At 54.0% G+C, this 26,305-nt stretch overlaps 1 protein-coding gene across 1 annotated transcript in view; it reads left to right on the plus strand.

Moving 5' to 3' along the window:
• The first annotated feature begins 1,467 nt into the window (after positions 1-1,467).
• FCGBP (Fc gamma binding protein) overlaps positions 1,468-26,305 on the plus strand; it is a 40,833-nt gene continuing 15,995 nt past the window's right edge. Inside the window, 10 exon segments of the mRNA XM_025854251.2 lie at positions 1,468-1,524; positions 2,995-4,218; positions 6,186-6,553; positions 8,965-9,514; positions 11,605-12,209; positions 14,542-15,109; positions 19,087-19,670; positions 22,104-22,695; positions 22,833-23,032; positions 24,710-24,851. Coding sequence (XP_025710036.2) covers positions 1,470-1,524; positions 2,995-4,218; positions 6,186-6,553; positions 8,965-9,514; positions 11,605-12,209; positions 14,542-15,109; positions 19,087-19,670; positions 22,104-22,695; positions 22,833-23,032; positions 24,710-24,851 — 4,888 coding nt within the window. The 5' untranslated portion in view covers positions 1,468-1,469.

Genomic DNA, 26,305 nt, shown 5'->3' on the forward strand with positions numbered 1-26,305 from the left:
CTTTTCTTTTCTTTCTTTCTTTCTTTCTCTTTCTTTCTTTCTTTCTTTCTTTCTTTCTTTCTTTCTTTCTTTCTTTCTTTCTCTTTCTTCTTTCTTTCTTTTTCTTCCTTCCTTCTTTTCTTTTCTTTCTTTCTTTCGCTCGCTTTTATTTATTTGAGAGAAGAGAGAAAGTGAGCACGAGCTGGGGGTGGGGAGGGCAGAAGGAGAGGGAGAAGCAGACTCCCCGCTGAGCAGGGAGCTCAACGTGGGGCTCGATCGCAGGACTCTGAGATCATGACCTGAGCCGAAGGCAGACGCTTAACTGACAACCACCCAGGTGCCCCCAGCCAGTCCCTTCTCAGGGCAAAAAGACCTCCCAGAAAACAAATAATTCTCCAGGAAGTAGAACCCAGTGTCTGCGTGGAACCAGGAAACAGGGGCCTCCATCCTTCTTCACACACAGCTCCAGCCCCCAGCTCCCGCCCTGCTCTCCACGGGGGTCCCCACCAGAAGAGCCTGCCTCCCACCTACAGTCCCCAGTGAGGCTAATTTTGATGTTCACGTTTTGCAGACAAGGTTCTCAGGAGGTCCTGCTGTCCTGGAGGTATTGTGTCCCACTGACCTAGGTTCAGGTGCTCAGATTCCTGCCCACCCCAGACACCACAGTGCTGCCTGCATACAGGATGTGGATGGCTGGGGACCAGGAGGAATCAGCTTGTGGGGACTAGGGAGCAGCCAGAACCCGGATATGGGTCCTTTGCTATTGTTCCTGGCAGGAGGCAAAGGGAGAGATCCAACCATCGAACCAGCAAACAAGACGAAACACCACGTTCCGCCCCTACTCCCCCACCCCCCGGGGACCCAGGCTCCCAGCACCCTGCTCCCCAGCTGTTTCCCTCAGGGACACCACCCTTCCAGTTCTGAAGTGTCCAGCAGGCTCCCAGGCCACAGCCACCAGCTGTTCTCACACCCCTCTAAGGACCCAGGTGTCCAGGCTTGCCCTCCACCCTTCCCAGGCTTTCAGGGTCCCCGTTCCACCTGGCCCTGGGATCACCAGCCTCCTCCAGGAAGTTGGCTCCATCTTCTTGGCAGGTGACCCAGGGTGTGGTCTGAGGAGCCACGAAACTCCACTATATAGCCCAGCCCAGGGGCTAGCCCTGCAGCTCCAGGGACCTGCAGGTGAGAGAGGCTGGGGTCCCCTAGAGAAGTGGGATATCAGGTCCCCTACTCTAGCCCCTGGCTCCAGGCTTCCCCACCCCACCCCCACTGGGCCCACTGGACACCTAACTCCCCCTCCGTGCCCTCTCCTGCCCTCCCTGCCCCCCACAAGACCCACTGGACATGTAACTCCCCTATACACACACGCACACTGGCCCTTGGATCCGGCCCACCTCCCTGGTGCCCAGGTGGCCCTCGTCCTCCCTGGAAGAGTGCCCGGCCAGAGGGGCAGACTAACCTTCCATGACCCCCTCCCTTTCCCCTCTGCAGACATGGGTTCCCTGTGGAGCTGGTGGACACTCTGGACAGGAGCAAGCCTCCTGTGTGGTAAGTTGGACTGAGATCCTTGTTCTCGTCTGGGGGACTCTGCCTGCCACGGTCGGCACCCTCCATCTGGATGCCCTCCACAACCCCATCTCCCAGTGCCACACCAGGCTAGCTGAGGTGGGAGCGAGGCCCCTTACGTTCTGTAGAGAGCTGTGGTGGGATCCTCCCGTTCTCTCTCTGTCCTAGAAAGAAGCAGATAAAATCCGCGGTCCCCCGGTTTAAGTCTTCAAGAAGTACCACTTTCTCAGTTTTCTGTAACTCAACTAAAACTCTGACTCTGAGCCTCCTGCTGCTGAGGTGATGGAAAATTTCACTCAAGTCGTTCTTGGAGGGCTTGGTGCCCGATTCCCCAGGGTTATGCCCAGGACTGGCGTCTCAGGTGAAGTCAGAGTACCGGAGAAGGATGGGGCCTCAGAGCTGTCTAGTCATCAGTCAGCATCTGCTTAGGTCACTTTTGAAGCCTTCATTGTCCCTGATGCCCTGGCCCCGTGGGACACTGGGACATCTTTCAAGGCTCCCCTAATTCAGCAGAGAGTCCTTCTATAACCCCATACTCTCTCCAAGATCTTGCAGATGTCCTCCCCTGCCCTCTCTCCATCTCCCTCTCCCTCCCTCTTCCCCTCCCCCCTTCCCCTCTCCCTCCCTCTCTTCCCAGCCCTGGAGAATCTCTTCCTAGTTGGGGGTGTTGAAAAGCACCCACTCCTCCCTCTTTCTAGGAGACATATGGTCCACATTGCCATAATCTCCTTCTTCCCTTAACCCCCTCTACACCCCCCATGTTTTATTAAGACGGAAGTCATAAACCGGCACCTGAATCCAGCCAGTTTGAGGCCCATAGCACTTAAAACAATTTGGGGTTGGAGATTTCACATGGAAATTCAAATAGCCAGTTTCTCCTGAAAAATGGTAAGGTCTGGCATAAAAAAAAAAGTGGGGGGGAAGAGCCCATAAATCGTCATGATAATAGGCTAACCCTACCCGCTCTCCTTGGCGTGTGAATTCTCTGATTTGCACACTGGCCATCCAGATGGTTTCCCACATTTGCATTACTTGCCTGGCCCATCAGGTCCAAAGTGTTCAGGCTTTTATTTTATTTATTTATTTATTTATTTATTTATTTACTTACTTACTTATTTATTTAGGGAGACGGAGTGCACAGAGGAGAGGGGGGGGGAAGCAGACTCCCCACTGAGCAGGGAGCCCGATGTGGGGCTTGATCCCACAACCCTGAGATCATGACCCATGCCGAGAGCAGACGCTTAAGGAACGGAGCCTCCCAGGCGCCCCGGTTCAGGTTTTTAGAAAACAAAAGCCAGAAAGGCTGGTAGGCAAATAAGGAGAAGGGAAAGCGAGGGGAGAAAAAGCTCGAGTTGATATTTCAATGTGGTATCTAGGCGCAATGCAAAGCCTTCCTTCTCAGAGGACTGGGTGAGCAGACGTGCAACTGTGTTCTCTCCCCCCAACCCCCAGGGTTGACCCAGGGGACCTCCGTGGACTTCCTGGCAGCCTTCCTGCAGAACTATCTGCCTAGCTACCACAGGGCCTCTCTCCAGCTCCTTCTCTCCAGTCTGTCGGACCGCCCTGCCTCGGTCTCCATTCACTGCCACGCAGATGGTACCGGGCAGAATGTCACAGTGAACCCGGGGCAGTCAGTCATGGTCAACATCAGTTCCAAGGCTGAGATGGTCGGCAGTAAGGTCTTCCAGCACGCAGTGACGGTCCACTCTGACCGTGAGATCTCCGCGCAGGCAGTGAACACGAAGCCCGACACAGCAGAGCTGACGCGACTGTGGCCTGTTCGGGTTCTGGGCACTGAGTACTTTGCGCTCACACCTCCCGGCATCTCGTCCAAGAATGTCAAGGAGTTTGCCGTGGTGGTGGGAGCAGCGGGGGCCTCAGTCACTATGCAGCTGAAGGGGTCTGCGACATTCCAGGGCAAGTTCTACCCAGCGGGCAGTGTTGTGACCTTGACTCTGCAGCCCTACCAGGTGGCCCAGGTACAGAGCACAGCTGAGCTCTCGGGGTCGAAGATCACAGCCAATGGTCCGGTGGCTGTGTTCTCTGGCCACAGCTGTGCCCAGAAACACACAAACTGCAACCACGTGGTGGAGCAGCTACTCCCCACGTTCGCCTGGGGCACCCGCTACGTGGTGCCCTCTCTGTCCTCCCAGGCCCACTACGACCTGGTCTATGTCATGGCCAGCCAGACCACAAAGCTGAGCTACAATCAGGGGGGCACCGCTGGCTCCCGCGGGCTCCAGGAGGGCGATGTGTTAGAGTTTGAGATCCGGCCGTCCCAGCCGCTCTACCTGTCTGCAGACGTGGGCATCCAGGTCCTGCAGTTTGGCACAGGTGCCACAAGGGGCCAAATTACCTATGACCCCCACCTGGCCTTGGTCCCAGATGTGGCAGCCTACTGCCCGGCCTATGTGGTGAAGAGCGTGCCAGGCACTGAGGGTGTGGCTCTGGTAGTAACACAGACAAAGGCGGTTAACGAGCTGACCATGGATGGGCAGAGGATGGGGGCCAAGCTCTCCTGGACAGCTGTGCCCGGCAGTGAGTTCTCCTATGCCGAGGTGGACCTTGGCCCCAGTGACAAGATCCACATGATTGAGGCCACTACTAACTTCGGGCTCCTCACCTTCGGGCTGCTCAAGGCCATAAGCTATGGGACAGCAGGTGCCTGCGGCCGAAGTGAGTGATGGGAAATGAGCCCCCGGCCCTGTCCAACCCGTGACCCCTTGGCTGGCTCTCTCACCCTCTCCTTTTTCCCCACTCACCTGCTCCCCTGGGGCTGTCCCCACCTCACCTCCATCCTCTCTGCCATCCTCCCCTTCCCTAAGGCTTCCCAGCTCCTCCCTACCCAAGCCCCTCAAGGAACCGCTAAATATTTAGCCACCAGTGCGATCCAAGGTCCCCACTAGTCAGAAGCAGTGCCCGCCAGAGCACGGCAGCAGGGTCCTATATATAAGCCTCCACGGTGTCTGACAGGTGTCTGGCCTCAGCCCTTTGTCAGTTGCTTTTTGCAGGGGGACGGGGGTTAGGGATAGAGTCCTAGGAAAGAGCCAAGGTGCCTAGAGGGAGGGATCTTTGTGGGGAGGAGTGGGCTCAGGTCAGCAGCTTCTTATCAAACAGTCTGGAAGTATTTTGATCTTTTATTTATTTATTTATTTATTTATTTATTTATTTAAAAGATTTTATTTATTTATTTGAGAGAGAGAGAATGAGAGATAGCACGAGAGGGAAGAGGGTCAGAGGGAGAAGCAGGCTTCCTGCTGAGCAGGGAGCCCGATGTGGGACTCGATCCCGGGACTCCAGGATCATGACCTGGGCCGAAGGCAGTCACTTAACCAACTGAGCCACCCAGGCGCCCTTATTTATTTATTTTTAATGTGTTGCTATTTTAGCAACTATACCAGTGGTTAACTACCACTCTCCCACCTCCTATAGGAATGTTTACACCCCAATGCAGGAGGTCTAAAAGTATGATAAATAACAATGGCTACCGTGGGGTGGGGGGAGTTCTCTCTCAATATACCAGAGACCATTCTGGATGTCCTGTGTGTGTTAACATAGTTAATCCCTAGGACCTGGCCCTATGTGTAACCTTACGCTCAGAGCATTTGAGGAACTGTCCCCAGGCAGTGCAATGTGGTGTCTGAGGACACAGATGCTAAAGCCAGACTGCCCAGGTTCAAATCCCACCTCTGCTTGTGTGACCTTGGGCATGTGACCTCGTCTATGTGGGCCTCAGTTTCCCTGTCTGTAAAATAGGGTTAATAGTTGTACCCCTTCACAGGATTGGAGTGAGGGAGTAATGAGTTAACATTTGTAAAGCTCTCAGGGGGTATCTGGCAAGTTATTATGAGCAGACAGAAAGCAAGAAATTTTGAACACTGGGAGGCAGGGGAGGAAGGGCTATTTCTTCCTATGTGGACCTCCTGCTTCAAGCTAGGACTCTAGACATTAGAGTTCCCAGGACTGGAAAAAAATGCCCCCTCCAACCACAGGCGTGCAAGCTACCCACCTTCAAAGAGCCACTTTGGGCTTGAACAGTCAAATAGGAGAGGGGTAGGTGATTCATTATAACAGGTAACACTCACCACCTTGGCCAAACCCTACTTATATTTTAGCTTCTTTAAGCCTGGCAATGCCCTCCTCCCCAAATATCCCTGTGAAGAATGTGCTGTTATCACCCCCTTTTTGCAAATGGGGAAACTGAGGCATAGAGAGTTTAAAATTACTTCTCCAGTGCCGCCCGACCAGCAGAGCCAGGATTCTAACCTAGGCAGCCTGATCCAGGAAGGCAGAGACTTCCATTTTCTGTCCTTAAAAAAGATTCCTTAGCCTTCTGACCCGAGTGGGAATGCACAGGAAGGGGGACATGGGGAGAGAAAAACCACAAATCGACATTTCCATGATGATCCCTGCCCATCCTTCTTCACTACCTTTCAGTTCTTCTGGGCTGAGCCTTGTCAAACTAGGGAATTGGAATACCTGGGGTTGTTGGGTCATGCCTGGGCAGCCATCTCCCCAGGGGGCCTCCAGACCTCAGTTTCCCCACTTCTTCCACGGGTAGTTGTGAGCCCACTGCCCCAACTCTGCACAGCAGGATACCCCTGACTCTTTATTCTTTGCCACTCCCTCCCTCCCCTCCCCAGCCGTGCTGTCCCAGAAACCCTCCTGCGAAGACGTGCAGTGCAGTCCCCAGCAGAAATGCCAGGTGGTGGATCAGCAGGCCAAGTGCGTGGCGGTCCCCGTGGCCACCTGCCGCGCCCAAGGTGACCCCCATTACACCACCTTCGACGGCCGGCGCTACGACATGATGGGCACGTGCCTTTACTCGATGGCAGAGCTGTGCAGCAATGACCAGACCCTGCCGGCTTTCAGTGTGGAGGCCAAGAATGAACGCCGGGGCAGCCGCCGGGTCTCCTACGTGGGCTTGGTCAACGTGCGCGCCTACAGCCACACAGTATCTCTGGCCCGAGGGGAAGTTGGCTTCGCTCGGGTAAGTGTCCAAAGGGCTCAGGTTTAACACCTATGAGCCTCCAGTCAGAAGGAGGAAGCAAAGCCTGGGTGTCAGGCCCCAAACCCAAGCCTTCCGCTGTGGGGTGGGGGAGTACAGAGGAGGGAGCAGTGGGGGCTGGGGAGGGGGAATTTGAAAATCAGAGCCGGAAATACCTTTCGTCCAGCAATTCCACTTCTAGAAATTTTAAGGTACTCAGAGATACGGTGGAAGAAAAGTTTATGCCAACGTGGTTTGGGGTAGCAAAAGAAAAAAAGAGAAAAGAAAAGAAACAAGCTGTCCAACAATGGGGAATGTCTTCAGTGACCAAACACTAAATTCAAGGAGCAGCTGCTATGTGCTGAATTTGTTTCTTAGTGCTTTCCATGTATTAATGCGTGGAATGCTCACAGCAATCTGTGGGGGGAGGCATTATTATTAACACTTTTAGGTGAGGAGGAGACTGAGGTCCAGAGAGATGAGCGACTTCCCAAGGGCTCCGAGCCAGTAAGAGATGGAGCTGGGAACACAGGCAGGGTGCCTCCTGAGCCTATGCTTAACCTCTTTGCCATTCTGCCTCATACCATATTTTTATGGTATGGGTTGTGGGTCGGGGTTGTGGCTGTGGCTGCGGTTGCCACACAGTCCTCACACCTGGCTCTGGAAGCGCTCGGGCAGGCTCAGGGCCAGCTGGCTGTCCCAGTTTTGTTTACTTTGGATATCAAATGTACACATAATAAAAATCCATATATCTTAAGTTCATGGAGTTTTGACAAATGTGCATCCCCAACCTCCATTAAGATATAGAATCTATTCATCATTCTGGAACATTCTCTCATGCCCCTTCCCAGACAATCCCAACCTGCTCCTAGAGGCGACCAGAGTTCTGATTTTTTTTTCCCACCAATGATTAGTTTTCGCCTGTTCAAGAACTTCATATTAATGGAATCACACAGTGGAAGAAGCCATTTGCGGGAAGATTCTTTTGCTCAGCACAGTACTTGTGAATTTCTTCTGTGTTGCTGCGATTCTTTTTTTTTTTTTTTTTTTTAAGAGGTAAAGCATCAGCATAGCTCAAAACAAACAGGGCATGTTGTGGAAGGTCTGGCTGTCACTCCTGTCTTCATCTGCTTTCTCTCCCTTCCCTCCCCCACTCCCCAGTTTTACTGATTTCTTGAGGTTTCACCTAGGGTTTCTTTATGCCAATACAAGCAAGGCAAACCTACATTCTTCCGTCTCCCCTTTCTTAGCGAAGAGTACTGTACCGTCTGCTCTGTTCTGCACTTTTTTACACTGCACGGTAGCTTCTGGAGCTGTTTCCGTATCAACATCAAGGGAGCCTCGGCTTTCTTTTGTTGTTGTTCTTTACACCTGCACTGTTCTGCATTGGATGGATGCCCCGTCATTTGGGTAACTCAGTCTCCCACCGATGGATGTTTTGTTCACGATGGCAAATATCGCAGAACTGAGCATTCTTGTACCCACCTCGCTGTGTGGGTGTGCAGGTGGATCTGTGAGATTAATAAGCAAGTGGATTAAAGTAGGTGTTCTAGAAATCTGGAGGGACTGAGCACAAGCTCAGAGGGACTTCAAAATCCCCGAAATTATGTGTGGAATTTTGCATCTGCTGTGCAGTTTTTCAGAGAGAGAGCCCTGTTACTTTTGTCAGATCCTTACAGAGGTCAGTGACTTGACAGAGGTTTAGCGCTCCCACCATCCCAGCCCTGATCCCTCTGATCTGTCACTCTGATCTAGTGACCAGTCTGCCTCCCTCACTGGACTGGGAGCCCCAGGAGAGCAGGGTGTGTGTTGTCTTCGGTCATCACTCCCCGGATCGCCCAGCCAGGGCCAGGCCCAGAGGCAGTGCCCGGTGAATGTTTATCTAACACAGCATCGTCTTCATTCACTCATTGAGCACTTGCGATCCTACCAGGCACCGTTCTAGGCGAAGGAGAGGAAGCCGCGAGCAGAGCAGACACAAAGCTCTGTCTTTGTGGGACTGACAGTCTACGGAGTTAGGCAGATGATAAACATGAGAAATTTGCAAATGATATGTTAGAAGCTATAGGGGAAAAAAAATAGAGCAAGGAAAGGGCATAGGGAGTAGGGAGGGGTTGCCACATAAAATAGAGTGGTCAGGAATGGCCTCACTGCCATGGTGACGGTGGAGCAAAGCTTTTGTAAGAGGTCAGAGGTCAGGGAGTGAGCCACGGGTGCATCTAGGGGAAGAACATTTCAGGCCACAGGGAGGCGAGGGCAAAGACCCCAAGGCTTGGTCGGTGGCAGCAACAGCAAGAAGGAATCCCAGGGCAGCCAGGGCAGGGGGCGGCAAGTGGGGAGGGTTTGAGGGGTGAGGGCCAGACCACACAGGATCTGACCGCCCGCTGCCCCCCCCCCCCCCCCCCCCCCCCCCGATTGCCACCCACCCCCCCCCCCTGCCCGTCTCCCTGGTCAAGGGCCGCCTGCGCGTGTACCAGAGCGGGACCCAGGCCGTAGTGGAGCTGGACTTCGGGCTGGTGGTCACCTACAACTGGGACAGCCAGCTGGCCCTGAGCCTGCCCGAGCGCTTCCAGAGCCAGGTGTGCGGACTGTGTGGCAACTACAACCACAACCCCGATGACGATTTCCTTACCTACGACTCGGAGCTGGCAGCTGACCCCGTGGAGTTTGCCAACAGCTGGAAGCTGGACGACGAGGACTACCTGTGTGAGGACGGTTGCCAGAACAACTGTCCCTCCTGCACCCCAGGCCAGGCCCAGCACTACGAGGGCAACCGCCTCTGCGGCATGCTGACCCAGGCCGGCGGCCCGTTCGCCGTGTGCCACGGCGCGCTGCCCCCCCGGCCCTTCCTGGAGGAGTGCGTGTACGACCTGTGCGTGCTCCAGGGGGACCGGTCCAGCCTGTGCCGCAGCCTCAGCGCCTACGCCCAGGCCTGCCTGGAGCTTGGCATCTCCGTCGGGAACTGGAGGTTGCTGGCCCACTGTCGTGAGTGACGCCCTCGGTGCGGGGCTGGGGGTGCGCGTGGTGGGAGGCAGGGGACTCCTTGCACCTGCTCCATATCTGAGCACTTCTTGTGGTGCAGCCTGAAGCCGGACCGTGCCAGGGACGCAGGGATGGCCGAGATGGCCACGCCGTGCCCACAGCGAGCCTAAGTTTGGGCCAGACACATGCCAAGGCAGGGACCACCACGAGGGTGGTCCCTGCTGGGCTCTGCCAGGCACGGGCAGCGTGGACAGGGCCAGGAGGGGGGACGTCCAGGGGGCTATGGGCGACCAGGAAAGCTTCTCAACTCAGCCTGGGTGGGGGGAGGGATCGAGGAGGATTTCCTAGAGAAAGGGATGCCCAATCCCTAACTTGTAGGAGAAACTGGAACGAGACAGTAAAAGGGGGAGCAGGACATGGGTGCCAGGCCGAGAGAGGAGCTGGCGTGACAGGTAGTACTCCGAGTCCCAAAGCAGAAATGTAAACATCCCTTCGTTCACAGCCCTTCCGTGACTCCCCGATGCCCTCTGGATAAAGTCCAAGCTCCTTAGTCAGGTGCCCATCCACTTAATCATTCATTCGCCCATTTATTCATTCAATCCACAATCATTCCCTGAGGCCCTATATGGCCCCATTCCTCTGCTGGTGATGGGTGCCATGGGGGCCAGCACACACCTGCCCCTGCCCTGGAGAGGCTCCCAAAGAAATTTTCAGGAGACAGAAAGTCAAGTGCCCAGGGAAGAGGAGGTGTCCAGGCCCGGGCCTCGGGCTTGAGACGGGGACTCCAGAGGGGGAGTAAGTCTGGGGGAGACACTGAGGCCACGTGGGGCTTGTCTTGGTCACTCTTCTATCCTCACTGCCCAGTAAACACCCACCCTCCCAAGTTCCCCCAATGCCCGGTGCAAAGGAGGAATTGGTGGATCCATCCACTCATTCATTTCTGAATGAATGAGCATCTCCTGCGGGCCAGATCCTGTCCTTGGTGCTGGCGATTCAGTGGGGGATTGAGGCTGACCAGACCCCCACCCTCACAGAATTTATATCCTAGCTGGGGAGACAGACGGTAAGCAGCAAACCATGGACTATCTTTAAAGAACAAAAGAAAGGAAGTTCATGTGATGAGAGGCTGACGAAGAGGGTGGTCAGGGACGGCCTTTCTGGGGAGGTGACAGTGGAACTGAGAGCAGGGTAAGACACTGGAGTCAGCTAAGTAGTAAAGACACTATGGGCTGTCTCTGCACAGATGAACTCATTGACTCCTCAGAACCCTGTGAGGTCAGTACTATTATTATCTCATGTTCCTGATGAGGAAACTGAGGCACGGGGTGATTGGAGTCATTTGCTCACAATCACACAGCTTAAAAGGGGAGGCTGGGCTTTGAACCCAGGCTATCTGGGCTCCAGTAGCTTTCTCTTAACCACATGCCGCCCTGCCTCCTGAGGAACGGCCAGTACAGACCCTGGGAACAGCAAAGGCCCTGAGGTGGGAGTGTGAGGACATGTGAGGAAGCCTCTGTGGCTGGGACAGAGTGAACCAGACGGAGAATGAGAGGAGATGAGACAGGAGATGGGTGCAGATAACGGGGAGCTCCGTGGACCACCAGGAGGATCCCCGCTTTTCCCTGAGATGGCACCACAAGAGGGCTCTGAGCAGGAGAGGGACCTCACTGGTGTTCACAGGGCCCCACAGGCTGAGGAACAGCCTGTGAGGGCTGAATGGCGGTTATGGGGGGAGACCAGGCAAAAGGCTGCTTGGGGGAGAGGGGACGGGACCAGGCTGGGGACGATGGTGAGAGAAAGGGGCAGATTCTGGAGAGATTTTGACTCTGGAGCTCACAGGATTTACTGACAGATTGGCTGTCCGTGAAAATGAAGGAAGAAAGGAGTCAACTATGTCTCTGAGGTTTGGGGCCCCAGCACCGGGAGGGATGGAAGCGCCATGGGGAGCTCCGGGGGCAGGAGCAGGGTGTGGGGAGGGAAGTCCTGTTAAGCCCTTCGGACAGACACCCCACCAGGCCCGTCGCGCTGGCCTGACCCCCCTCCCCGTCTCTCTCTCTCTCTCTCGCCCCCTCCCCCGCCCCCTCCCCCCACAGCCCTGAACTGCCCCGCCAACAGCCGCTATGAGCAGTGCGGCCCCGCCTGCCCCGCCACCTGCAACTCCCAGGCGATGCCGGCCAACTGCTCCGGGCGCGGGTGCGTGGAGGGCTGCGTGTGCCTCCCGGGCTTCGTGGCCAGCGGCGGCGCCTGCGTGGAGGCCTCGTCGTGCGGCTGCATCTTCGAGGGCCGCCCGCTCGCGCCCGGCCAGCAGGTGTGGGCGGACGACCGGTGCCAGCGGCTCTGCACTTGCAACGGCGCCACCCAGCAGGTGACCTGCAAGGACACGCAGGGCTGCCCGACCGGCGAGCGCTGCCGCGTCCAGAACGGCCTCCTGGGTTGCTACCCCGACCGCTTCGGGAGCTGCCAGGCGTCTGGGGATCCGCACTACGTGAGCTTCGACGGCCGGCGCTTCGACTTCATGGGCACGTGCACGTACCTGCTGGTCGGCTCGTGCGACCAGGCGGCAGCGCTGCCCGCCTTCCGGGTGCTGGTGGAAAATGAGCACCGGGGCAGCCAGACCGTAAGCTACACGCGCGCCGTGCGCGTGGAGGCCCGTGGCGTGAAAGTGACTGTGCGCCGGGAATCCCCTGGGCAAGTGCTGGTGAGTGACTTGGGGCCAGGGGAGGTGGGGAGGGGGCAGAGAGGGAGGAAATCCCCCTTAAGGAGAAGGGGCTCTGAACCCCTGGTGGGGCCGGGGGTCTGTTAGAAGAAGACCTTGTGGCCAGTGCTTAAGGCCCGGGACCCCAAACCGGGCGGTGCTGCCTCTCCTTGGCTGTGTGATTGTCTCTCAAGGCTTTCGTTTTGTCCTCTGGGTCCACCACCCAGCAGAAGTCAAGAACCACAGATTTTTCTCTTTTAAAAAAAGATAAAAATCGTGGGTGAGGTTGTAAGATTCACAGCTCTAGTAAATAATTATTACTGAGCAGTTTGGGACAGTGGCCCATGTCCTGGGGAGGAAGATGGATTGGAAATGGAAAACTAAGGAAATTTCCATGTGCCAAGCACCACCACTAAACCCTTTACAGGCCTTAGGTCAGAATCCTCAGAATGACCTCGGAGTAAAGGAAATTTTGCCCATAAAGCTGAGTGTCTGGCATAGAGAAACTTCTAGATAAACAGAGGGCATAATGATTCATATTTATGTTCCCACCTCTCTGAGATGACACTTAAACTGAGTCTGGAATAATCATAGCCGATACATACTAAGTTATTTCTACACGTTAAATGCTTGACATATAGTAACTCAATCTCTACAACACTCTGTGAAATAGCTAATCTTGTTAGATGAGAAACTGAGGCGCAGAAAGGCTAAGTTATCTATTCATGGTCACACAGCTAATGAGTGACAGAGCCACAATTTGAAGCCAGGCTGTTTGGCTCCAGAGCCTATACTTTCTTAACGACTACATCCTATTGCCCCTCTTGAGAAGAGAGATGGAACAGGCAGGGACAGAAGTGGATGGAATAGTATTCCAGGCAGAAGGAACAGCAAGTGCAAAGGCCCTGAGGCAGGAACAAACAAGAGGGCAGAGGAACAGTCTGGAGGCCCACGGGGCTGGAATGGTGGGAGGGGATGATGGAGGGGATGGCTATGATGGAGGTCTTGATTTCAACCAGAACCTGAAGGACAAGGAAGAGACCACCAGGTGAAGAGCGGTGGCTCCTAGGTGCAGGGAACAGCAGGTGCAAAGGCTGGGCTGAACCAAGCTTGAAGAGTACAGGAGAGCAGCACAGAGCCGGTGCGGCTGTACTTGAGAGTGAGGTTGGGGGGATGGGATAGAGAGATTGGTAGGAGACGAGGTCAGAAAAGTGGGGACGAGCAGGGCCTGGTGGGGAGAGGGGTTCTATTTTAAGCTGAGACATAAAGGATGATGGGGAAGCAACCAGGCAAAGAATAGGGACGTGGAAGAGGGTAGGAATGTCACAAGCAGAAGGCACAGTGAAGGCCCTGAGGCTGGACTGAGCTCGTGGAGTCCAGGAGAAGATGAGAATGCCTGGCTGGAGTTGCAGGGGTGGGGATGGGCAGTACCGGAGAACGAAATTGGAGAGCAGTGAGGCTCAGATCATCTAGGGCCTTTTAGGCCATTGTAAGGGATTTGGATCAAAGCTATCAGGGCAAGTGCAAAGGCCATGAGGTGGGAGTACTCTTTTTTTTTTTTTTTTTAAGATTTATTTATTTATTTATTCATGAGAGACAGAGGAGGAGAGAGGGAGAGGGAGAGAGAGAGAGAGAGAAGCAGAGGGAGAAGCAGGCTCCCAAGGAGCAGGGAGCCCGATGCGGGACTCGATCCCAGGACCCTGGGATCATGACCTGAGCCGAAGGCAGATGCTTAACCATCTGAGCCACCCAGGCACCCGAGGTGGGAGTACTCTTGGTGTGTTCAGGGAGACAGCAAGGAGGCTGAGTGAGCGATGTGGCATGTGATGCAGGCACAGAGGTAGACAGAGTCACAGTGAGACGAGACCTTGTAGGGAAGGGGCTTGGCTTTGCGCCAAGTCCTGAAGGCTGAAGGGGAAGCAGCCAGGAGGCAAGTGTTGGGTAATGTTCTTGGCAAAGTGAAAAGGCCCTAGAGTTGGACTAAACTGAGAGAAGTAGAGGAATAACAAGAAAGCCAGTGTGGCTGGAGCAGACTGAGTGAGGCAGGGGGAGTGGGAGATGGTAAGGTCGGGGAGGTAATGGGGAGACAGACCCTATAGGCTCTGAAGGCCATGGGTTAGGGATTTGGATTTAAGCTGATAGCTGCAGGTTGAAGACAGGTAGGTGGCATGCCAGACAGAGGGAAGAGCAAGTGCAAAGGTCCTGAGGTGGAACCAAGCATCGTGTGCTCAAGAGAACAGCAAGGAGTTCAGAATAGTTGGAGCCAAGTGAGTGAAGGGCGGGACACCCAGCCATGAGTACCCTGACCCCTTGGACCTCCTTCATCTCTGTCCAGGTGGACGGCATCCTTCATCACCTGCCCCTCCAGGCAGCAGATGGGCAGGTGCAGGTCTTCCGCCAGGGCCAAGATGCAGTTGTGCGCACAGACTTTGGCCTGACTGTCACCTACAACTGGAACAATCGTGTGATTGTCAAGGTGCCCAGCAGCTATGCTGGGGCCCTATGTGGGCTCTGCGGAAACTTCAATGGGAACCCCAATGATGACCTGGCTCTGCGGGGTGGAGGCCAAGCTGGCAATGCCCTGGCCTTTGGGAACAGCTGGCAGGAGGAGACAAGGCCAGGCTGTGGGGCAACTGAGCCAGGGGAGTGTCCCAACCTGGACTCCCTGGTGGCCCAGCAGCTGCAGAGCAAGAAGGAGTGTGGGATCCTTGCGGACCCCACGGGGCCCTTCCGTGAGTGCCACGGCAAGCTGGACCCACAGGGTGCCCTGCACGACTGTGTCTATGACCGCTGCCTGCTGCCAGGCCAGTCTGGGCCGCTATGTGAGGCATTGGCCACCTATGCCGCTGCGTGCCAGGCCATCGGGGCCACTGTGCACCCCTGGAGGAGTGAGAAGCTTTGCCGTGAGTACCGGGAGTGACAGCTGGGGGGCTCGGCCTTATGAATATTCATTAATGTATACATAGCACTAACTCATGTAACTCTCAGAGGGGTATTCTGAGGTAGGGACTGTGGCTGCACCCATTTAACAGGTGAGGAAACAGAGGCTTAGGAGGATTTGGTTACATGCCTGGGAAGTCACAGATGCAGGAAATATTTGTAAGATGACCAAAAATATCTGGTGGCCCCGGGTCTATTTCCTATATGGCAGCTGTCATTCAGAGACGAGTAGCAGGGCTGCCTTTAGAAGAAGCCTGGTCCCTCTCCAGTGTTTTTGGTCACCATCTGGCCCACTTCACTCATTTACAGCATCTGCCTGGATGGCCCACATCACTGTCCGTTGAAATATACATGATATATACATGCATGTCACATAATTTCTTTTTCTCCTTCAACTTCTATTCATTCATTCATTCAACAAATATTTATTGAACACCTACTGGTGTTCCCAACACTGAGGATATAATGGGGGAGAAAACAGGAAAAAAAAATTCTCACTCTCCTGAACTGACCTTCTAGAGATTTTTAGTTCCAGCAGAATTTAACCTAGCATAATATACTGAAATACATGAAAGTCTCTTTTTAGATCACTGCATCAGTTAGTTCTTGCTGTGTAACAAACATTCCCAAAGTGAAAAGTGGATTAAAACAACAAGTAGTTATTATTTCTCATGATTCTACGGGCTCCTGGGCTGATCTCCTAGTCTGGGGCAGCGTGGTTTATCTCTGCAGTCTTGCTGGTGGTTCTGCAGGGGCCGGATGGTCTACAATGGCCTGACTTTACACATCTGGTGGTTGTCAGGCTGGTTGGTCTGGGGGGACCTTAGCCGGGACTGCTTGTCCCTGCTGACTCGGTCTCATCTTCTAGCTGGCTGGTGCAGGCTGCTTCACACAGTGGTCTGAAGGTTCCAAAGAGCGGCAAGCGTGGGCGAGCCCCACTAGGCAAGCACACTTCAGGCCTCTGCTTGGTGTCCCATTTGCTGTCATCCCATGAGCCAAAGCCAGGACCATGGCCAAGCCCAGAAGAAGGCGTGGCCATCATCAGTCTTTCCCAATCCCCATCATACTTCGCCACAAATATAGACACCTGTGAAGAACATTTCATTATCATCAGAAATTCCTGAGACCATCAGACTCTAAATGTTAAAAAAAAAAAGGGTGGAGTGAATTATCATTGCAAGTATCATTAGTACACAACTGATAAAAATATTCAACGTAAAGAGTAGAATGTACTGGAAAGGCATCTCTTAGTGAGATGGATGCAGCTTCCCCCCAAAATTTCATGTCTGCTGTTGAGCAAGACCAGGTTCAACATCAATTCTGCTTTTGATTTTCATATATAGGATACTAATAAGTGGGTGGAAGGGGTTCTGGCCCAGCAATGTCGCTCCACTCTGAAATCCTTTTGAGTTGTAGGGAAGTCAGGCACACAGAGAGACACAGTAAAACTTAACTATTCCTGTCCTCTGAGCAGCCGGCTCTATCAGACCCTCCTTCCATCTTGCTGGGAGCGACATTGGTCCTGATTCCTTACCCAGGGAGGTTTCATCATGCATTGTCCCCACACTTCACAGCAGTATTTGGAAGTGTCCCTTTGTGTCCCCAGAGGTTTCCACAGCCCCGGGCAGCACACCGTGTTGATTTGGGATGGGTGGGGAGTGTACAGTTGTCTTCTGTAAAGTGGGAGAAGCACACTCACCGAAGGGACAGTGGGAAAGAAGATGTTCTCAGGCCAGTCATCTTAGGAAGGGTCCCTATCACTATGGGCGGTGCTCGTGAGGCACACTTCCCATGGCGCAGTTCCCATCCTGAGGGTTTCTAAGGGTTCTTCTCATTTCCTCCTCCCCACCACCCTGTGAGGTGGGATCGTTCCTATTCCTACTTTATAAAGTGAGCAATTGGAACCACAGAGATATCAAATCATCTGCCTGAGGTCACATAGCAAGGCACCATGACCTGCATCCAGGCAGGTTGGCTCCTGAACTTGTACCATTAATTGCTTCATTCTGTGGCCTTTGTGGAAACTGAGGATCTCTTATTTCCTTAAGACTACTCTTGCCTTTGTACCCCTTGGGGGCAGTTCTAGAAGATTGGGTTGTGAGGATGCAGACATCAGGCAGAGGGGGGCCTAGGGTGGGGCCTTACCCCAGCCCCAGCTTTGATGACTGTGGGTATTGTGCCATTCTTGGTTCCTCCAACACCCCTTTGGTTTTATTGTTTGTTTGTTTTTTAATTTTGCTGAAATATTTTATTTTTTAAAGATTTTATTTATTTGAGAGAGAGAGAGAGCACATGAGTTGGGGGGAGGGGCAGAGGGAGAGGCAGACTCCCCAGTGAGCGGGGAGCTAGACACGGGGCTCGATCCCAGGACCCTGGGATCGTGACCTGAGCCAAAGGCAGATGCTTAACTGACTGAGCCACCTGGGTGCCACAATTTTGCTGAAATATTTTAAAGCAAATTCTAGAACTATGAATTTTCCCATAAATACTTCAGTAAACATCCCCAGCAGATAGAACTTTTAAGAAACATGACCACAATGCTGTTGTTACTAGGAACAAAAATAACACTGACATCATCTAAAGTCAACCTAGGTTCAAATTTCCCCAATTGTCTAAAAATAGTGGTTGGTTTTTTTTTTTCCAGTTTGTTTGAATCTGAATCCAGACCAGATCCACACATAGCATTGGGTTGATTTTGCTTCAATTATTTTCATCCTGCAATAGCCCCTTTCCTTTTTGCCCTACACATTATTATGAAATTTTTCAAATGTATAGAAAAATTGAAAGTATTTTACAGTGAATACCCATACACTTACCATCTACATTCTACAGTCTACATTTGGCTGTACTTGTTTTATCTCATTTCTGCCCCTCTATCCATTTTGTTTGGGCCATTGCTTATTGGGGAAAAAAATCAAGTCATTTGTCCTGCAGAATTTCCTACTTTCTGGATTTGGCTAGTTGCTTCTGCATAGTGTTATTTAACTTGTTCCTCTGTCCCTGGATTCTCTTGTAAGCTGGCTATAAGATCTAGAACAGCACCGTCCAATGGAACTTTGGTGATGTTGGCAATGTTCTGTCCCTGAGCTGTCCTGTGTGGTCACCACCAGTCACATACTGAGCACTTGAAATGGGCTAGTGTGACCAAGGAAGTAAATCTTCTATTTTATTGAACTTCAATTAACTTAGATTTAAATGGCCACACGTGGTTATTATCTCGGCACAGACAGAGGCTTTACTAGGCTCAGTCTTAGGGTTTTTGTTTCGTTTTGTTTCAAGGAAACCGCCTGTCTTATAATCTGGAGTGACTGGAGTTCAGAGAGAGGAACAGGAATTATTTTTTCCTCTTCTTCACATGGCCAAAGATTTCAATTTACTACAGAATTACTCCTCCTACTACTATATCGCTATAGAATGAAGAAGCTAAAACCACTGTGTTCACAAATGCATTGCACAGATCACACACACACTGTATATGCACTTATATGTTTAAGACATGTCATTAAAGGGGTGCCTGGGTGGCTCAGTTGTTAAGCGTCTGCCTTCAGCTCAGGTCATGATCCCAGGGTCCTGGGATCGAGCCCCGCATCGGGCTTCCTGCTCGGCCGGAAGCCTGCTTCTCCCTCTCCCACTCCCCCTGCTTGTGTTCCCTCTCTGGCTGTGTCTCTTTCTGTCAAATCAATAAAATCTTAAAAAAAAAAAAAGACATGTCATTAAAGACGTTACAGATAACCACAAACTTCAGTTAAATTGGAATAGAATCTTAATTAGGCCCAGATTAATTGTGATGTAATCTGTGCCCCAGGCCCCACTGAACGGAGGGGCTCCTTGCCGCCGGATGGCTTACATGTGAGTGTGTGAGTGAGGGTGTGCCTGCGCGTGCGTCACCTGGGAGTGGAGATTCTTGATGCTCACGAGCTCACTGCTGCTTTCCCTACAGCTCTGAGCTGCCCGCCCCACAGCCACTACGAGGCATGTTCCCGTGGCTGTCCGCTGTCCTGTGGGGACCTCCCAGTGCCCGGGGGCTGTGGCTCTGACTGCTACGAGGGCTGTATGTGTGACGAGGGCTTCGCGCTCAGTGGTGAGTCCTGCGTGCCCCTGCCCTCCTGCGGCTGCGCATACCAAGGCATCTACCACCCGCCAGGCCAGACCTTCTACCCTGGACCTGGGTGTGATTCCCTTTGCCAGTGCCAGGAGGGGGGCCTGGTGTCCTGCGAGCCCTCCGCCTGTGGCCCGCAGGAGGCCTGCAAGCCGTCCGGTGGCCTCCTGGGCTGCGTGGTCATGGGCTCCGCCACCTGCCAAGCCTTGGGAGACCCCCATTACACCACCTTTGACGGCCGCCGCTTCGACTTCATGGGTACCTGTGTGTACGTGCTGTCTCGGACCTACAAGACCCGGCCTGGGCTACAGCAGTTTAGTGTCCTGCAGGAGAACGTGGCCTGGGGCAATGGGAAAGTCAGTGTGATCACCGTCCAGGTGGCTAACTTCACCCTGCGGCTGGAGCAGAAACAGTGGAAGGTCACGGTGAGAAGCAGCAGCGGAACAGGAAGGGGAGGGGGCCTGGGATAGAGGGTGCTCTGTGGGTGGGACACACAAAGCACTCAGCCCAGAGGCAGGGGGCTCAGAGCTCTGAGTGGATGTGGGAGGCACGGGGTCCCCAAGGTGGGGGGAGGTGCCGGTCAGAGCCCCGAGTGGGGAGCCGGGGAGTCAGGAGGCCTTGGGGACCTGGGACCTGCTCCCACGTGACTCAGTTTCCCCCTCTGTCTGCTCCTCAGGCTCCCCTCTCCCTGTTCCTGCCTATCCCCTCTGAACATCTCTGCTCACCCCCTCCTCCCTTTCCCTGCACCTTCCCTGCACTTGGTCCCTGCCCCAGCCACCTCCCTGGTCCCCTGGCCAGCAACATGAAGCAGTCAGAGGCTGGGCAAGTTCAGGGATGGGAAAGGTTCAAGGACAGAGGACGATCTGGGGGTGACCCCATCACCCCTCACCAACCATAACAACCACGGTAACAGCAGCTCCGGTTTTTACACGGCTGACCTCTGATTTTTTGGGGCGCTAAACACTTCACATTCACAGTATCATTTCATCCTTGCAGCTGGAAGTACCATGATTTGCTTTATTCTTTAGAGGGGGAGGTCCCATCACTGGCCCAAAGTGCCCCAGCAAAGGCACGACTTGAACCCAGGATGACATGCCAGGAGACAGCGCACTGGACCCTGGGTCACCATGGTGCTTTTCTGAGAAGGATTTGGTCTCCTGTGGAAAGTGGAAGGATCTCCCCACGGACCCCACTAAAATGCAGGCACATGACCATTGCACTCAGGCAGGATTGATGATGAGCTTACTGATAAAGAGCCGACTTCTTCAGGGGTCACTATGCACCGGCCATGCGTTAGATGCTTGCTTACGCTCCTAGGAGAGCGCCTCACATATAGTTGGCTCTGAATACAGGTGTGGTTGGTGTTCTTGTCATTTGCATCTCACTGAAGCCACCAGCTTCTCCATGAGGTGGAAACTATTATATCCCACACTTTACAGATGAGGAAACTGAGGCACAGAGATCCCTGCTTGGGAAGTATGGCAGGTGACTATGTTTTGAGGAGCATGTCTTCCTCCCGCCTTCTCCTCCGACGCTCAGCGCCTCTGCATTCAGGAATGATGAGCGAGCGTGTTAATCAGGGGCGGGCTTCTAAGGCTTCGTTGGACGTCCAGTAGCCTTCCACTTGAAACCACTGGTTCTTGGCTCAGGGGTTTGAAGTTCATTTCCCATTAGCCTAACGCTCCACCCACGATGCTTAAAGCGAAAAACCTTAGCACCCACTTACTTGTCAAAAGAAAAACTCCCAATCAGAGCTCAGGATGCTAGCAAATGCTCCCGGAACACCCATTCCGTGCCAGACACATTTCTCAGCACTTCCCAGATGTCAATTTAAATAATCCTGACAGTAACCATGTGGATCCCACTCGGTAGGCGAGGAAACAGACACAGAGCGGTGCCTCACGGGCAGAGTCGCAGGAAGGGGAAGGGGCAGAGCTGTGTTGGAACCCAAGCAAGTGGCTCCGGAGTCCGTCTCTGCATTATCGCTCTGCAAGGGGTGAAGGAAGGGTGGCTGGGAAGCTTGTTACTCCATCGAGGCCCTGTATCAGCTTTCTGTGGCCGCCGGGCCGGCACAAGTGACCACACACATGGTGGCCTAAAACAACAGAAATTTGTTTTCTCACCACGTGGAGGCCAGAAGTCCAAACTCAAGGTGTTGGCGAGAGCCACCCTCCTTCCGAAAGCTCCCGCGGAGGCTCCTTCCTCGCCTCTTCCAGAGAACTCTGGTGTTTTCCAGGTGTTCCTTGGCTCACGGCCACAACACTCCCATCCCAGTCTTGTCTTTTTTTTTTTTTTTTTTAAGATTTTATTTATTTTAGAGAGACAGAGAGAATGCACGAGCAGGAGGGGCAGAGGGAGAGGGAGAGAGACTCTCAAGCAGACTCCACGCTGAGCCCAGAGCCTGACGCAGGGCTTGATCTCACGACCGGAGCTGAAACAAGAGTCAGTCGCTCAGCCGACTGTGCCACCCAGGCTTCCCCCGCTGTCTTTGTCTTCACATGGCCTCTTTTCTTCTCTCTGTCTCCTTTTCTGGCTCTCATCATTATACGAGGAAACTCATCACGGGGCAGAGGGCCCACCCGAATCCAGGATGATCTTGAGATCACGACCCTAAGTAGGTCTGTAAGGACTCTTATTCCAAATAAGGTCACATTCAGGGGTTTTGGGCAGACATATCCTTTGGGGACCACCATTCAACCCACTTGCAAGACCCAATGATTATGCCCATTTTACAAAGGCGGGAACTAAGGCCCAGAGACTAGGAGGTCACGTGGATCTCCAGCGTCAGGCAGGGGCTCGAACGAGGGTCTGCCCTCCCAAAGTGCGCCGTCTGATGCGTGGCATCTCCTACCTCCCAGGTGAATGGTGTGGACATGAGGCTGCCCGTGGTGCTGGCCCAGGGCCAGGTCCGCGCCTCCCGGCACGGCTCGGACATCATAATCAACACTGACTTCGGCCTGCGTGTGGCCTACGACCTCACGTACAACGTGCGGGTCACCGTCCCAGGCAACTACCACCAGCAGCTGCGTGGCCTTTGCGGGAACTACAACGGCGACGCCAAGGATGACTTCCAGAAGCCAGACGGCTCACAGGCAGGCAGCTCAAACGAGTTTGGTAACTCCTGGGAGGAGGCGGTGCCCGGCTCCCCGTGTCTGCCACCGCCCACCTGCAAGCCCGGGGAGGATTGCAGCCCGAGCCTCGAGTGCCCCCCTGAGCTGGAGGAGAAGTACAAGCAGGGGAAGTTCTGTGGGCTCCTCACCAGCCCCACCGGGTCTCTGGCCGCCTGCCACAAGCTGGTTGATCCCCAGGGTCCCTTAGAAAATTGTGTCTTTGATCTTTGCCTGGGTGGCGGGAACGAGAGCATCCTCTGCAGCAACATCCAAGCCTATGTGAGTGCTTGCCAGGCAGCCGGAGGCAACATTGGTCCCTGGAGGACTGAGTCATTCTGTCGTGAGTCAGGGGCAGAGGAGGGCGGGGGGGACTGAGGGGCAGAGGGAGGGGAGACTGAGGCACAGAAGGGGCAGACACTGCAGCCCCTTCCGCAGAGCCCCTGGGAGGGGGCTCTGACCAACCCTCCCTCTTTGCAGCGATGGAGTGCCCCGCCAACAGCCACTACGAGCTCTGCGCAGACACCTGCTCCCTGGGCTGCTCGGCACTCAGTGCCCCCCCCCACTGCCCAGAGAGCTGTGCCGAGGGCTGCCAGTGCGACCCTGGCTTCCTCAGTGGCGGCCAGGCCTGTGTGCCCATCCAGCAATGTGGCTGCTACCACAACGGTGTCTACTATGAGGTAGGAACCCGGTCACGGCGGGCAGAGCTCGGGGCCTGGTGCGGGACCCCGTTCCACTGCCCATCTCCCCACAGCCGGCCCACTTGGCCCCCTGAACGTCTCTCCCACCCAGCCCTTGCCCTCCCCAAGGCCCCACTGTGGTTCCGTTTTGTCATCTCCCACCTGCTGCCTCCCTTGGGCCACCTTCCGCCACGGCAGCGGGAAGACCCTTCTCCATAGGGCCGTGGGCCCTGCCACTATAAACCTTCCCCTGACTCCCCAAGTCTAGACTGTCTCTCTGACACAGCAGGTAACTCCCTCTGCTTGCCTCTCCCACCCAAACCCACTTACTCCTCTTTCTTTGATTTGCCTGTGTGTTTGTCTAAAGCCTGTCTCCCTCAGAGGACCACGAGCTCTGTGAGGGCAGGCGCCCTCTCTGCTCTTCTCCTCATACAAAGGAAAGGGGTAACAAGGGGCGCCTGGGTGGCCCAGTCAGTTAGGCGTCTGCCTTCAGCTCAGGTCATGGTCTCAGGGCCCTGGGATCGAGCCCCGCATCGGGCTCCCTGCTCGGCGGGACGCCTGCTTCTCCCTCTCCCTCTGCCTGCCTGCCGCTCCCCCTGCTCATGCTCTCTCTCTATCTCTCTCTCTGTGTCAAATAAATAAAATCTTTAAAAAAAAAAAGTGATAACAAAAGCAAATAGGTAGACGGTGCTTACCTCGTACCAGTTACAGCTTTCAGTGCCACGTGCACAGTTTAGGTGCGTTATACATAGAGACGAACTTTTTATTACAAAAATTTTCAAACATGCAAAAGTCAAGAGAACAGTGAAATAAATCCCCATGGACCCATCACACAACTTTGGTGATAACCACATTTTCTCCCACCTTGTTTCCTCTCCAGCCTGGATTACTTTTTTAGAAACTCCCTTTTCCTTTCCCCTATACTTCATATGTATTACTAAGTAAGTTATACTACCACAGGTAGGTGCTATTATTATCAGCAGCTTATAGATGAGGAAATTGAGTCATCAAGAGGTTAAGTAATTTTTTTAAAGATTTTATTTATTTATTTGAGAGAGAGAGCGAGCCCGAGCGCACAAGCAAGGGGAGCAGGAGAGGGAGAAGCAGACTCCCTGCTGAGCAGGGAGCTCGAGGAAGGACTCAATCCCAGGACCCTGGGGTCATGACATGAGCCAAAGGCAGACACTTAACCAACTGAGCCACCCAGGCTCCCTGAGGTTAAGTAATTCGCACAGAGTGATACAGTTTGGAAATAGCAGAAACAGGCTTCAGACCCAGGCAGTTTGCTCCAGAGCCTTTGCTCTTTTTTTTTTTTTAAATTTAAATTTAATTAATTAACATATAATGTATTATTGGTTTCAGAGGTAGAGGTCAGGGATTCATCAGTCTTATATAATACCCAGTGCTCATTACAGAGCTTTTGCTCTTAATTGGTATGTCACAACGCTTCTCATATACAGCAGACATTGAGTGGGCATTTTGGAAAAATGAACGAGTGAATGAATGAAAGAATGAATGAATTGGATCCCAAGGCCATGCGGTGCCTTAGGTTCACAGACAAGGGGCCGCCTTGCTGAAAGATGCCCTTTTCGTGTTCTCTGGACCCTCTGGCCCCGGAACACTGGAGGTGCTGGTGTCAGCTCCCGCCCTGATGGCCGTCGCCCTCTGTCCCCACAGCCGAACCAGACGATGCTCGTCGACAACTGCCAGCAGCAGTGTGTGTGCCACGCCGGGCAAGGTGTGGTGTGCCAGGCCCACAGCTGCAAGCCAGGACAGGGGTGCAAGCCCTCGGGAGGCGTCCTGAGCTGCATCACCAAAGGTGCTGGGCTGGGGCCGGGCGCAGGGCCCTGGGAACGGAGGACGAGGACCCCGGAGCGGAGGGTGGTGGAAACCCTGATTTTCACAGTGGGAGGCACAGAGGACGAAGGACTGAGGTCTCCACCTGGGGCCCCCTGGGCTGGGATTTCCAGGGCCAGGGGCAGAGGGCCTCCAGGCTGGGAGGCAGGGACGCTTATGGTAGAATCCAGGCTGTGAGGACCCCCAGGGCTAGGTTTCCTGGGGCAAGTGTCAGAGACCCTCGGCATAAAGCAAGGACAGGCAACCTTTTCTCCTACAGGGCCAGATGGTAAATACTTAAACTTGCAAGGCCTTAGAGTCTCAGACATAACTACCCAACTCTGCCATCGTGGCATGAAATCAGCCGTAGGCTACGTAAGTGAGGAGCTGAGGCTCCAACGAAACTCTGATATTTGTAAAAAAACAGGCAGCTGGCTGTGCCAATGTTCGCTGACCACTGGTATGCAGGATTAGGCTCGGGGCTTCTAACACCATCTCCCCTTCAAGGTAGGGGTCTTGGGCAGAGACCCCACCAAGGCTGGGGTCTTCAATACAGGGCCCTCTTCAAGAGGAGGATCAGGATTTATAGGGAAACAGTCTCAGACATGGGACCCCCCCTCCCCGATTAAGTCTAAGTGACAGAGCCACCCCCCAGGACTGGTTTCTTAGGGTGAAGGGCAGAGCATAATTCCTTATTCCCCAAGACAAGGGAATGGGACCTCCAAAACTGACGGAGGCCCTCAGTGCTGCTGGGCAGGCTCACGGGGACTCCCAGGGGTCGGGGGCATAGCAGTCAGAGTTGGATCAGGAGACAGAAACCACAGAGTAGCTTCAATGCAGAGTTTAATCTACAGAATTTACTTGTAATCAAGTACTGAGGGGGTAAGAAGAACATGAATGAACAAAAGAAAAGCAGATGTCAGGAGCAGCCCCCGCCCCTAAAGCTAAAGCAGGGCACCCAGGGAAGGGAGGGAGGCCGAGAGACAGATGTCACTGGAAGATGCAGCCGGAGCCTACTGGCTTAGAGGTTGTGCAGGCTGGAGCGGGCAGGCAGGAAGATCCTGGTGGGGTGCTCGCAAAATTCCCAAAACTCAGTGGGAAGCTGTGGGCCAGAGCCTAAGTGACTCTCCAGGCCAGCTGGGGCCATGGACTGGCTGAGTGCGTCCCCTGCAGGCAAGGAGAGCAGAGCACCGTGAATCCCAGCCGGAAGCTGCTCCCCCTCCCTCGACCCTCCAGCGCTTTCTCCCGACAAAGCCCTCTATTGGTGGATCTGGAACTGAGAGGCGATACACTGAAAATGGGCGGGGGGGGGGGTGGTGGTGCGGAGGAAGTTTTAAGGCTGGAGTCTTAGGCACAGGGGTTCAAAAATAGGTCACAGATACAGTGGCCCTAGGGACGGAGTTTTAGACAAAGAGACCCTCAGAGACGGGGCTTTAG

This window comes from Callorhinus ursinus, unplaced genomic scaffold, assembly GCF_003265705.2.
Source record: "Callorhinus ursinus isolate GAN/ISIS: 27379988/994484 unplaced genomic scaffold, GSC_fseal_2.0 scaffold61, whole genome shotgun sequence".
Lineage (NCBI taxonomy): Eukaryota > Metazoa > Chordata > Mammalia > Carnivora > Otariidae > Callorhinus > Callorhinus ursinus.